At 37.7% G+C, this 12,995-nt stretch overlaps 2 protein-coding genes and 1 pseudogene across 2 annotated transcripts; all 3 read right to left on the bottom strand.

Annotated features, from left to right (window-relative positions):
• LOC106310224 (potassium channel AKT6) lies at positions 1 to 4,175 on the bottom strand. The gene is made up of 10 exons (XM_013747458.1): positions 3,946 to 4,175; positions 2,919 to 3,660; positions 2,579 to 2,824; positions 2,398 to 2,496; positions 2,257 to 2,289; positions 1,955 to 2,140; positions 1,692 to 1,886; positions 1,513 to 1,588; positions 679 to 1,260; positions 1 to 444 (listed from the first exon to the last, which is right to left on the bottom strand). The coding sequence occupies exons 1-10, from the start codon at positions 4,161 to 4,163 to the stop codon at positions 182 to 184; spliced, it is 2,640 nt and encodes an 879-aa protein (XP_013602912.1). The 5' UTR covers positions 4,164 to 4,175; the 3' UTR covers positions 1 to 181.
• A 2,977-nt stretch (positions 4,176 to 7,152) lies between these two features.
• Positions 7,153 to 8,723, bottom strand: LOC106310868 (annotated as a pseudogene).
• Positions 8,724 to 10,411: 1,688 nt separating this feature from the next.
• LOC106309243 lies at positions 10,412 to 12,328 on the bottom strand. Its single transcript, XM_013746294.1, has 5 exons — positions 12,253 to 12,328; positions 11,627 to 12,046; positions 11,207 to 11,384; positions 10,746 to 11,123; positions 10,412 to 10,680 (listed from the first exon to the last, which is right to left on the bottom strand). Exons 2-5 carry the CDS (start codon positions 12,026 to 12,028, stop codon positions 10,412 to 10,414), a joined length of 1,227 nt encoding a protein of 408 aa, XP_013601748.1. The 5' UTR covers positions 12,029 to 12,046; positions 12,253 to 12,328.
• Between the last annotated feature and the right edge of the window lie 667 nt (positions 12,329 to 12,995).

Genomic DNA, 12,995 nt, shown 5'->3' on the forward strand with positions numbered 1-12,995 from the left:
TTAAATATATACAAAGCAACAAAAGTCAAAAAAATTGTGTCAATCCCAAAAAAAATAAAGAGTTAGTTGGGGCTTACGTTATGCACTCATATATCTCCATCATATCATTACTATAAATCTCATTCAGCTTGACAAAATCAGTCTTTTTGGTTAAAAAGAGAAGTAGTTGCATCTGCATCAATCAAGGATCTCTTGCAAGAATGAGACAATCACCATCTCTTATAAGAGTGATGTCGTCAATTTCGGCACCGTCCCTCGTAAGTACTTTGGTTGGGAGGAAACCCATCTTTTCTTCACCAACTTTCAATAGTTCTTCCATAGAATTCGGTAATATTACCACTTTGCCACCAAGTTCACCGTTTTCAGACGACCTAATCGTGACTCTAGAAGGATAAAATGCACCTCCTCCTACTGAGCTTCTTGTAGTTTCTCCTCCATCATCACCTGTACAAACACACAGTTTTGAGTTTCCTCAAAAAAAATAAAAAAACAGAATAATGTAATAATTTGTGAATATAGGAACAACTAAGAGAAGGGCAACCTTCACGGTTTAATTTTTGAGTTAGGGCTTAGGATTTTGGGTTTTCGTTTTAGACTATTCTTCAGAACCAATATGGGTACTTGAGGATAAAGCAACCAGTGGTAGAGATAAAATAGAGAGGTTTAGATGGTTTTTACCAGTGTTTGCAGCCGACATGAATCCAAAGAGAGAGTTTCTGAAGTTACTGAGTTTCCGTCTCTGAGAAACCACAAGCTGGCCTCCCTCTTGGACAAGAGGTACTTCTCCTGAATGTGGCAGTGTAGGCTCACTGCTATGCTTCATCAGTGGCTTTCCCGTAACAGGAAACTCAGGTGTTCCAGGGATACGTTGCGGTTTCTTCTCCACCGGCCTGTGATTATGAAACAATGTTTTGATGTCTTCATGCCCTTGATGCTCGGCGAGACCTCGTGGCGTCCAGCCGTAAGAATCCGGCATGTCCAGATCAGCACCTTTGTCTAACAAGAACTTCACAATCTCCACGTGTCCTTCTGAGACTGCTCTGTGTAAGGCTGTGGTTCCGGTTCCGTCAGGGAGTGTGATGTCACCGCCGTATTTGATGATGTCTTTGAGTGCTTCTAAGCTGTGTTTTTCCACGGCTAAGCATGAGTAATAGCTCACTGAGTCTAAGCTTAGCTTTGCCCCGTTTTCAGCAAGGAGCTTTGCAATCTCGCCATGCCCCCCTATGATTGCTTCCCACAAGGGCACATTGCCTTCTGAATCTGCAAATATGTAGGAAACACCACCAATATATACATATCAAATTTTATTTCTATCTAATTTATCTTTACACTTTCGACTACTTAGAACATCTCGGATGGCACTCTGTGTTTTCCTCTATAATTTACTCTAAAATAATTTTTTTTTTTATTGTAGAGTAATTTTAGGTCCAATGGTATTATTTTATAATAGAATTACTCTATTATAGAGTTAAATATAGAAAAAAAATAAAGTGTCATTGGAGATGGTCTTACCTCTAACATTAGGATCTGCTCCATGTTCGAGTAGTAAAACGACACAGTATTGGCTTCCTCTTGATGCTGCTATATGCTGAGATGTACAGAGAGAGACATAGAATAAGAAATTTTGGTTAAGGCACTAAAAGGAGGATGTGATGGTATAGAAACAGAGGATTTTTTTTTTTCTGCTTTACCAGTGCAGTTCTCCCATTCTTGTCCATTTCATTAGAGTTTGAGCCTCGTCTTAGTAACTGATGCAGCAACAAATCATCTCCTCTGGCTGCAGCAAAACACAAGCTGAGAGGCAAATCCATTTTCCCCTGAGCCAACATGTGTTCTGTATCAGCCAAAATGCCTTTCATCACTGGATCTCCCGAGTCTTTTAAATGCTGCATCAACAAAAGAACATATATATCAGGCCAATGAACAAAAAAATGATGATTGATTATTCACCCACCTGAAGAAGATTATTCATGATAATTGCTCCATCTCCTACGTTTGCCCGAACAAGATTTAAGAGTGTCGTACGGTTCAGGCGAAGCAACTGAGTCAATCGCTTGGTACGAACAGTAAACAGCTGCGGTCTGTAACAAAGTACCCCAACTTCGCCAAAAACATTCCCTCCTTGTGCTTCACTAACTACCTGTAAAGAACTCACAACAACCATTGCCAAAATATGTTTAAGTATTCCATTTGCAACAATGTCAAATCAGATCTTAGAAAGACATAAGTGGTGTAATGTCTCTAATTACAACTTGCCTGCTCTACTCCATTTACACGTGCAATTATTTCCTGCGCATTAGAGGAATGTGTAAGGAATAGTACAAGAAATGGGTGCATATATAAATATTTCAAAAACAAGAAAGTATGCTACAAATGATATATGAGAGAAACACTTACAACAGCACCTGTCACCAATATGTAAAAGTCTGTTGGTGCTTCGTTCTGCAAAATCACATCTTCTTTCGGAGGAAAATACTCTGCTTTCATTTCCGTGACCTACAAGATAACACTCAACCTTTTTAACCTATGAGTAACAATTAATAGATAACTCGGTTCCTGCAATATATTGAACACATACCAACTGGAAAAGAAGATCGTTGGATATTCCATGGAACAAATAAATGTTGTCAACAACTTCATAAAACAGATAATGAGATATGCTGGAGCGTATAGCTTTGGGAAGTGAATCGATGATCTCTTGCTGCTGTAAGCCTTCTGAATCGGTTCTGTACCTCAAACACAAATGAGCTACCATCTGATCTTGCAACCGCACTGGTAGATTGTTCCTCTGACCAAACCCCGAGGCGGCTTGGATGGTATCTCTCTAGAATAATGCAAATACAACAAGACTCATGATGAGAAAGTCCACAGAGACCAGTAAGTGCATAGACCATCTTTTATTTATTTATTCTACTTACAAATTTTCTGGTGCGACTGGTGACGTGAACGACCAAGTTGGTCATGTTACCAATAATATAAGCTGACAATCCAAGGTTAAAGACCATGTAGAAAAGAATGAAAGTCATCTCTTTCGAATTAACACCATGTATATCACCATAACCCGTTGTTGAGAAAGTAGTAATGGACCAGTACATGGCCGTGTTATACTGCACAGCCAGAGGAGACTGTTTCCAGTTCTCATCGGTCAATGCCATGAACGTCTTGGAAGGGTCTGGATAATGCGAAGCAATGGAATAGAGGAAGCAAGCACCACAGTGAATCACAAAAAGAGTACAGAGGAGAAGCTTCGTGGATCGAACCCAGAAGTAGCTGTATCTCCTATCTTTCTCTAGCCTGGCGAAACAGTTACTGACTCTCCGGAGACGCCACAGGCGCAGCATGCTGAAAATGCCATACCCTTGAATACTCGAGTGAAGCAAGCTACCGAAGCTTTCGTAAGGGAACGTGGATATCACATCGAAAGCAAACCAAGTGGAGACATATCTCCAAGCGATTCTCTTTGGATCGTCGATGAGGAGGTACGTTACCTTGTCGAGAAAGGCAACGAAGAATGTCAGGATTATATCGATAGCAAAGAATCCGTTCACGATGTTGTCGAGGATACTGAGAGGTGCTCTTGGCCTTTGCAAGAAACCAAATTCAAAAGGCGACGCCCAAGCTGTATAGAGCACCAAAAACACCAAAAACGTCTCCCATGCTCTGTAATAAAACAATTACGTACGTATGCAGCTACGTGAGTGATAACAAATAACATGCAGAAGTTTCTACCGAATATACATAATTAATAAATGCAAATTTTAGATTAAAGATACAAAACCTAAGCAATGCGTGTCTTAACAACGTGACAAAGATACGCATGAAGACGAATATAAAACGCACATGCATTCATTGTTTCGTCTCAAGACAGATAAATAAAAAACAAAGAAGAAAAAAAAAAAAAAAGCCAAAGAAGAATGGAAACATAAAAGAAGAGAAGATAGGAACCTGTAGCGAGGATCGAATGGAGAGATGATGAAGGGACGGAGGGAAGAACGAGCGGTGGCTCCGAGAGAAGGAAGAAGGCCTTTGCTATGGCTGTATTGGCTCATTGTCTCGTCTCGAGACAGATGGCCAGCCATGTCATCTTCCGCCTCCTTCCCCGTTCCTCCTCCTCCGCCGTCATTATCTCCCCAAAACCACACCTTCTTCTTCTTATCGGCCATTTAGATTTGTGATTTTGGGTTCTTGCAAGAGAGAAGAGAATCAAAAAGGTTTTTTTTTTGGATCTTCTCCTATTTTTCCGGTTTCTAATTTTACTCTTTTATATATCTTTTGTTACGTTCGTTTTCTTTCCTTTTTTTGTTGTATCCTTTTTCCTCCTTTTGGGCCTGAGCTGGGAATTGTTATTTTTCCTCCTTTTTCTCTTTCTCTCCACAAAAATGGCAGATTCCAATCAACATAACAGATTTCAAAATTAACAAATTTCTATAATACTATTTGAAAATCAGTTTCTTATGTGTCTTTTTTTTTTTTTTAGGTCATCAACAAACAGACTCTCCGTAGACTCTCCGAAACCATCTTCACCAATTGAGAACAATCCGTAGCAAAAGTAACCTGAAACTGATGCAAATTCCTCATACATTCAATTGCCCATATCAGCGTTTCTATCTCTGCATGAAGGGGTGAAATACATGCCCTAGTATTCCTTGCACCCATCAATCCCTGAAAACCCTCAAGTATGATATACCCCCTTTGATCTGAATAAGGTTCTTTATCTTTACAGGAACCATCGATGAAGCACCAACGACCGACCCTCGGCTGACAATTCAAAACCTCTGTCTGCTGCGGAGCCTGTTTAGTTTTCATCTCCCGAGCCTCAGCCCAAAGTATTGATTCAGTTTCTGCAAGCTTAAGTGTATTTCTTGGGTCAATATCCAAATTACTGAAAACCTTATTATTCTTTCCTTTCCAAATATATCATAATATCCACGCAAAATGATGATCTTCCATCTTAGGGAGAACCCTCCAGAAAAGATGATCCATATTCGTAAATAGAGAGCTCGTGGGGAAATAGACTGGATTAGACGGTATCTTTGACAAGGCCCAGACTTGACGCGCAGGGGGGCACTCTAAAAACACATGGTTTATTGATTCCTCCTCAGCTCCACATCTAATGCAACAAATATCTCCCTTCATTCCTCTTGCTTGCAAATTCTTTTTGACAGCTATACATCCGGATACCATTTGCCATAAAAAGTGTTTAATCTTTGGAAGACATTTAACCTCCCAGCTGAACGCTTTTAGAGCATCCACCGTAGGGCCATAAAATGCTGGTGGTTTTGCCTTGTCCGGATGATATCCTGATTTTACCGAATATTTATCATTATTTGTGAAGTGTCATCCATTCCTATCCACCATCTGAGTTTTACTCAAAGGAATACTTTCAATAATTTGAGCATCCTGGGGATCCACCAAATCCTGAATTACTTGCGACTTCCAAGTTCGTGAAATTGGATCTATCAAAGAGTCCACTGTGAGGTCCTGATAAGTGTCATGTTGATTTTTGTTTGCTGGTCTTGGGCGAGTGGTTGGGAGCCATGGATCACTCCATACAGAGATAGAGGATCCCGTTCCCACCTTTTTGATTAGTCCTTTGCTAACCAGAGATCTAGCAGATACAATACTCCTCCACCCATACGACGGAATCGGTTCTAGGGTTGAGGCATTCCTATAGTACTGTCCTTTAAAAACTCTTGCAAAAAGAGTAAAAGGCTTCTCTATGAGCCTCCACAATTGTTTTCCAAGCATTACCGTATTAAAATTTGTTATGTCCTTAAAGCCCAGACCTCCTTCGTCCTTATTTGTACATATTTTGTCTCATGACTTCCAGTGCATACCCCTTGTAGTTCCCCCTGGACTCCACCAAATTTTTGATACCGCACTCGTCAATTTCTTCACCGTGGCCTTCGGTAATCGATAAACAGACATCACATGGTTAGGCAAAGCCGTGACTACTGATTTTATGATTACTTCCTTTCCACCTTTGGAAAAAAATTGAAACGTCCATCCATTCACCCTATTATTCAACCGGTCCTGGACAAATCCAAAAACTTGTATCTTGGACCCCCCCCCCCCCAAGACTTTCCGGCATACCCAGATATGATCTCATCCCTCCTAAATTATGTATCCCTAGGATATCTCTCTATTCATGTCTCGTGGTCTCCTCAATCTTATGTCCAAATTGAATCGAAGATTTCTGAAAATTAATCTGTTGGCCCGAGACCATCTCATATTCTTTCAAGATCCTAATGATAGTATGCCATTCTTCCTTTTGTGCCTTACAGAAAAAAAGACTATCGTCTACAACAGATGAGAAATCGAAGGGCAAGCTCTTGCAACCTTCATTCCCGTGAATTGATTACCTCTTTCAGCCTTCTTAATATTTGCAATCAAAGCCTCATTACACATGATAAATAGATAAGGGGATAAGTGATCCCTCTGGCGTAAACCTCTTTGAGGCACTATATGTCCACGCGGCTGCCCATTCAACAAAACATGGTATTGAACTGATGATATACATTCCATAATTAATTTAACCCAATGCGTATCAAAACCCATCCTGAGAAGTAGCGCTTGAATAAAACCCCACTCCACCCGATCATACGTTTTGCTCATATCCGTCTTGATTGCCATATATTTACTTTGGCAAGCCTTATTAATCCGCAGTCCATAAAACATTTCCTGAGCAATGAGAATATTATCTTAAATCAACCTTCCTGGCACAAATGCAGATTGTGTCTCCGATATTAATTCTTATGTGTCATTCTCAAGTTAATTCTAATAGTGGTGAAGTACAAAATTATCATTAATTAATGAACTAAAAGTTATACATAATTATCATTATTAAAACATTTGTATTTCATTTTTCCTTAATTAATTTTAATTATAATTTTCTTATTAATTTTTTAACAAATCATATAACTTATAAAAAAGAAATATCTAGATTTTACATAAATTTTATATAAAACATATTTTTAAAAAAGAATTTAGATGGTTGTCTCTAATTCATAATTTTAAAATACATAGATTTTTATATAAAAACATAATCTTTCTTTCACTTTTTTTTTTTTGCAATGATGCAGTTCATATATGTACATACTGTAAATTTTCATACATTTGAGAAGATTGTAGACATAGTCATCCTTTCTTCACTATTTATTTGCACACTTAACACTATTATAAACACACATAAGAACATGTTTTCTAGTATGTTTACCAACCCATGATGCAGGTTTCAACGACCTCTAAATAACACTGTAATGGTGTCATATAAGAAACTAGCAAACGACAGAGCAGATCCTTGTGCTGTTACTGTTTCATCGCTTATTATGGGTACAATGGGTATCCCAAACGCAGCTGTATCAAACGAAATGTGTGGGATACGTTTCTTTTGTTCAAGATACTCTGTTATATCTTTCATAGTAGGTCTCTTTTGTGGGTCAATCTGTGAACAGATCATGCCTAACTTCAAAAGCAGCATAGCTTCTTCAGCCTCAAAATTTCCTGCTAGTTTAGAGTCAACGGTATCTAGTAAAGCACCTCTTCTCCCGCAACTGGCAACCCATTCAACCAAAATCTTCTGCCCGGGAGACCTTTCTGGCTCTACTGGCCTCCTCCCGCAGACCACCTCAAGCATGAGTACTCCAAAAGCATAGATATCAGTCGCCTCGTTCGCCACGCCCATTGCGGTAACCTCTGGAGCCATATAACCAATGGTTCCTACAACGCGCGTGGCTTCAAAAGTCGCGCCACGATCATGGAATATAGCAAGCCCGAAATCTCCAAGTTTCCCGTTTAAATCTTCGTCCAAGAGAATGTTGCTAGCTTTTATATCTCTATGCAATACAACTTTCCCCCAACCTTCATGTAGATAATGAAGGCAAGAAGATACTCCTTTCACAATATGAACTCTTTGAGACCAGCTGAGATTGTCGCCATCGAACAAGCAATGACCAACCAAGAATATATTGATGACTTCTGATCGTACCCGTACTCCCAGCGAAACCGAAAAACATTTGCTCCTTGAAGATTTTGGAAAGGTCTATAGATCTTGACAGAAGAGGCAATCTTGGTTTTGGGGTCTCGAGGGGAGCAAGAGTCACATTGAGCAATCTATTCTCTCCATCATATTCAATCCAAATACGAATTCTTTGCTTGCTAGCGAGCACCAGGCTCCTGTTCATCCCTACCGTGTCGTCGAAGTAACTAGCGTCCTTAGATTCGACCGATACTATACTGTTGACGTCTATCCCTACATGGTTATCACTTTCTTCAAGGGCTTCAGAGCTTGCGTTAGTGTCGAGCTCTACGGCAAGTATATGATTCTCGGTTTTGTTATCGTTCCCTCTATTGAATATCCCTAGGTAAGATGTTGCTGCACCATACCTTAGGTCAACGATGCTGGGAAAGACAACGAAAGCCATTCCTTGGCCGTAGCTGGTGCGCTCTTCTGGAACGATCGCGAACACGAACTCGGTGGAGAAAGAAAATGAAGAGTTAACGAAAGCTATTGGCGTTCTGTGGAAGGCGTGCCCAGTGGCTCTCTTTGAGCTATTAGTAAGTTTTAGTCTGCCATCTTTGGTACTTGCCATTCCATCTACGTATAGATCTGCTTTCCTGAAGTCGTAATGCACAAAGTGATTACCATCTTGAGCTAACACCATAGAGATCGCATGGACTGAAGCTAACATCCATAAGCTAAGAAATTGTATTGCTCCTGCCATCCCCCCTAATTTTCTCAGAATGTTTGGGGGGTACTAACTAACAAACATAAGAGTTGACCCTAGGGAAGTTTCCTATCTTCTGACTTTGCTAGATAATGACATCAGCTACACAACTTCTTCTAGTTGAACTGGTCTTGGTCACACTCCTTGTGATGCCTCCTAGACGGTAACATTTATTTGGCTAAAATGAAAATACTTCTGACCAAATCAAACAAGTTTAATTTTCTCTTTTTTTTTTCACTTTTTAATATTTCATAAATAAGCTGGCACACTCCTTGTTAGGGGTGGGAACTTTACCCGATATCCGAAGCCACACCCGAAACCCGATCCGAAAAATCCGAACCGAAATCCGAACCGAAGTAGCAAAATATCCGAACGGGTATTGAATTAAGAGAGATTGAATATCCGAACCTGAACGGATAATAACCGAACCCGAATGGATACCCGAAAACAACCGAACATATGAATAATTAACATTATATTTCTAGTTTACATCTCTCATTTTATATAAAATATTTATATTGATACTACACATACTTTAAGTTCATATGATATACATACAATTACGGAGAAAATAATTTACTACTCACTTAAAATACATGTCAAACTTTTTATTTCAAGAATTAACAAAAGGTTACATCCAAATTTTAGAAACAATAACCAAATTAATGTCTTTTTAGTTTCAAAATGTTATGTCCAAATTTATTAACCATTTAATCTATTAAAAATAAAAAAAATAGTTAAGTGAAAGTTATATTTTAAAATACAAAAAATTTGAGAAATGAAAAATTTAATATATTTTTTTTTCAAAATCTTATTATCCGAACCCGATCCGGAATAACCGAATCCAAACTAAAAATACCCGAACCCGATCCGAAGTTCAGAAATATCCGAACGGGTTTTACATCTCTATACCGAAATACCCGAAAATCTGAAATACCCGATCCGAACCCGAACGCCCACCTTGTGATGCCTCCTAGACGGTAACATTTATTTGGCTAAAATGAAAATACTTTTGACCAAATCAAACAAGTTTAATTTTCTCTTTTTTCACTTTATATTATTTCATAAATAAGCTGTAAACATTTTTTTGGTCTTCGTATAGTTTTCATAATATCGAATATTGAAAAGACGTAATCCTAACGCTACAAGATTAACGCCCTTACATCAAAAAGACAAGACACTAAGACTAAAAACAAAACTTTGATATAAAGGAAAGAAGAAAGTATGAATCCAAACATGTTGTTAAGCACTACCAGCGTTCTTGCCTTTCTTCTTCGGTAGTTTATTTTTCATTGTAGATCTCGAGCTCCTTCCCGTCCAACATATACATGTTACATAAAAATCCATTATGTGATCATCATTTTGATACAAACACTTAAACACAATCAGTAATAACACTCAAATCAAATCATTTCGGGATTCTTACAAAAAGTTGGGTACGGACATGTTCATCTCTTGATGCGTTGTAGGTCCAAGATCCTAGTACTTTTCTGGTCAAATCCTGCCTTACCTCACGAGTAGTTTCTTGTATCAAGCCCTAAGGCACACAAGTATGTATCGTTATCTTGGACCATTGTAGTTTTAGCTGAGAGTATTGTATCATTATCATCATCTGTGTTCTTTTTTTTTTTTAAGCATTGTGGGAAGAGATGGTCAGATTGGAACGAGAGGCCTTGGAACATTCTTTATCGGTTTCTAAACTTTTGGCGGCTCGTAGACCAACCTCTGATTACGGAAGAAACTGAGTAAGAAGGGAAGACTCTCGAAGAAGTAACTTTTCTTATAACTTTATTATCTAGAACGTACAACAAAAGTAAACTATAAGAAAGGATTGGAATTTCCATACATGCTTTCTTCCATTCTGCTGCCGTATACAAATCACTATAAGAACCCTCTCGTAAAAACAACAATATGTAACACTTGATTCCACATTGCAGAAAAGTATTGCCAACACCTGAAGATAAGACTGTTAAAGATCAAAAAAGAAAAAGGAAGAACGAATCCTGATTTGATACTAACAAAATTTACTATGTGTTGACTTCAAACTTCTTATCTCCATCAAATGCTCATCAGTTGATATATTCAGAGAAAGACGTAGATCGGTTAGTGATGCTTCCTGATTCCAATCCAAAGGCCCGGAAGCAAATAACTTCCCCAGTGTACTACGGTATGTGTATAGTTCAGGCCTACATGACCTCCTCACTGTTCCACCAGTAGCTTCTTCTCTAACCCCTTTTGAAGATTCTGCATCGCTACTGCAAGAGCCGGCTTCTTTACTAGAAGAGCCATCTAGAAAAGAAGTTGAGGTATCATCACTCTCATCATATCTAACAGGGCTACAACTACCAACCGAGCATGCATCAGTATCATCACAACAACCATTACAGACTGAGCTTCCTGTACCAACAACAACACATTCACTAGACCTTTTTGATCTTACCGGAAACCATTGTTAACAGAAGCTTGCAGACGCATTTTACCACTCCTACAGGATCGCAACTCCTTAGGACTTCCCGTGAATGATTCAGCAGACTCACACCAATCACAGGATGAAGGTCTCTTTAGCACTCTTACAGAAGCAACACTCGTCTCGTGTGGCTTTAGATTTGGATTTACATCTGATCCAGTCAGCGTCGAGGACTTCACAGAACAAGATACCTGTGATTATAACTCCATTAGCACCATATATTAGAACAGTACTATACCATTAAAGACGATAATCTATACTGGTTGACTGAAAATTAAACACCCTATAATAGAACAATTTTTTTTTTGAAACACTAATAGAACAACTTTTAAATTATTTGTTTTCTAATAAGATTTATAAATTCAATCAAATTTTATCAAAATGGTAAAAATATACAAAAATCTAGTTTTTATTATAAAAAAAAATTACTTACCTTTCCAATCATAACCCATGTTTCATCTTGCCAACATTGTCGAGCCCTGAGGTTAACTTTATGAACCGTTAGTTCCAGAGCTGCACCAAGTAACCGAACCAAATAGTATCTTCCAGACAACTCCTCTAGGACCGTGGCGGTTTTCCAAGAAACTTTGTCAAGAACCTCAACAAGTTCACCAGCTTCCCATCTGCCTACATCAATTTGCGGAGGACACGGCCTGGTGCTCTTCCTTGCAGCTCTCTCCTCCAAGGCCTCGTCCTTTGCAAGCCCGTAAGAGTAGTATCTAACACTGTACGTGTGACCATTTCCCGCGAGAATCTCTGCTGCTCTCCACCCACCACCATAAGGTGCCTCTTTGAGGCTCAAAACCTCAACTCTACTTTCTTTTCTGAATCTCATGATACAATAGCAATTGATCTGAAAGAAAGAAACATTCTCAATATCAAGGTAAGAAAACAACAATCAATCACAATAAATCTGTAAGAAACCGATAAAACCGAACATCACAAGACTGGTCCGATGATTACACATTAAGGAAACGTTAAATCAATAAACCAGCTATGGGTGTGAACAGAAGTATTGATACAGCCTAGAAGAAGAATGAAAATTGCATAAGAGTATACCTTTGACAAGCCTGAAGCAGGTTCGACCGCCGTAAGATTTGGGGCTTAAGGTTTCATGTTAATGTGGAATTTACAGACGAAACTTGGCCTGATGAGTGGTCAAATTTATATACTGTGTTATTTATAATTTTATTTTTAATTAAATTCTAAAGACCATAAATGATTTTCCTTATAAAAATCATCGACAAGCCAATTTCGTAACTATAATATATATGTATTTTTATATAATATATAGTTTAGTTTAAACTATATTAGAATAAATATATATTTAATCTGAATATTTACTAAATAAAATTTCCTTCTTATATGATTTTATAATTATTTATATTTTTTATAACAAAAAAATAAACTATTGGTCACAAAATTTTTAGTGTGGAACTTTTAACATTTTTATTAATTTATAGTCGTTTTTAAAAATTTTAAATATAACATATACGTCGATCTCTAAATTTTTATTCTGTAGTTAATATGATCTTTTTAATAATAATAAATTAAACAAAAATGATAAAATATACACAAATATTTATTATTCAAAATCATTAATTATTATACATAATTTAATTTTATTAGGTAATTCCGTAATTTTTATTTGAAAAAGAAATAAAATACATTAATATTTAATTCTATGATTAGTTTAGTCAAAAAAATTAATACATATAAATGGACCAATTTTTCTAAAAATTCTAATAACCATTTCAGTGATGACAAATGACATAGTTTAAACTTTAAATGTAATATTTTTC

Source organism: Brassica oleracea, chromosome C8 (genome assembly GCF_000695525.1).
Source record: "Brassica oleracea var. oleracea cultivar TO1000 chromosome C8, BOL, whole genome shotgun sequence".
Classification (NCBI taxonomy): domain Eukaryota; kingdom Viridiplantae; phylum Streptophyta; class Magnoliopsida; order Brassicales; family Brassicaceae; genus Brassica; species Brassica oleracea.

What these genes read in the sequence shown, in the direction of transcription:
- LOC106310224 (XM_013747458.1), bottom strand. Translation starts at nt 4,163, where the DNA reads ATGGCCGATAAGAAGAAGAAGGTGTGGTTTTGGGGAGATAATGACGGC. An exon ending in GTGTAAATGGAGTAGAGCAG is followed by an intron (nt 2,141 to 2,256) that starts GCAAGTTGTAAT and finishes AGTTCTTTACAG; the next exon opens with GTAGTTAGTGAAGCACAAGG. An exon ending in AGAATGGGAGAACTGCACTG is followed by an intron (nt 1,589 to 1,691) that starts GTAAAGCAGAAA and finishes TGTACATCTCAG; the next exon opens with CATATAGCAGCATCAAGAGG.
- LOC106309243 (XM_013746294.1), bottom strand. Translation starts at nt 12,028, where the DNA reads ATGAGATTCAGAAAAGAAAGTAGAGTTGAGGTTTTGAGCCTCAAAGAG. An exon ending in GTTGCGATCCTGTAGGAGTG is followed by an intron (nt 11,124 to 11,206) that starts GTAAAATGCGTC and finishes TTGTTGGTACAG; the next exon opens with GAAGCTCAGTCTGTAATGGT. An exon ending in GTCAACACATAGTAAATTTT is followed by an intron (nt 10,681 to 10,745) that starts GTTAGTATCAAA and finishes TCTTATCTTCAG; the next exon opens with GTGTTGGCAATACTTTTCTG.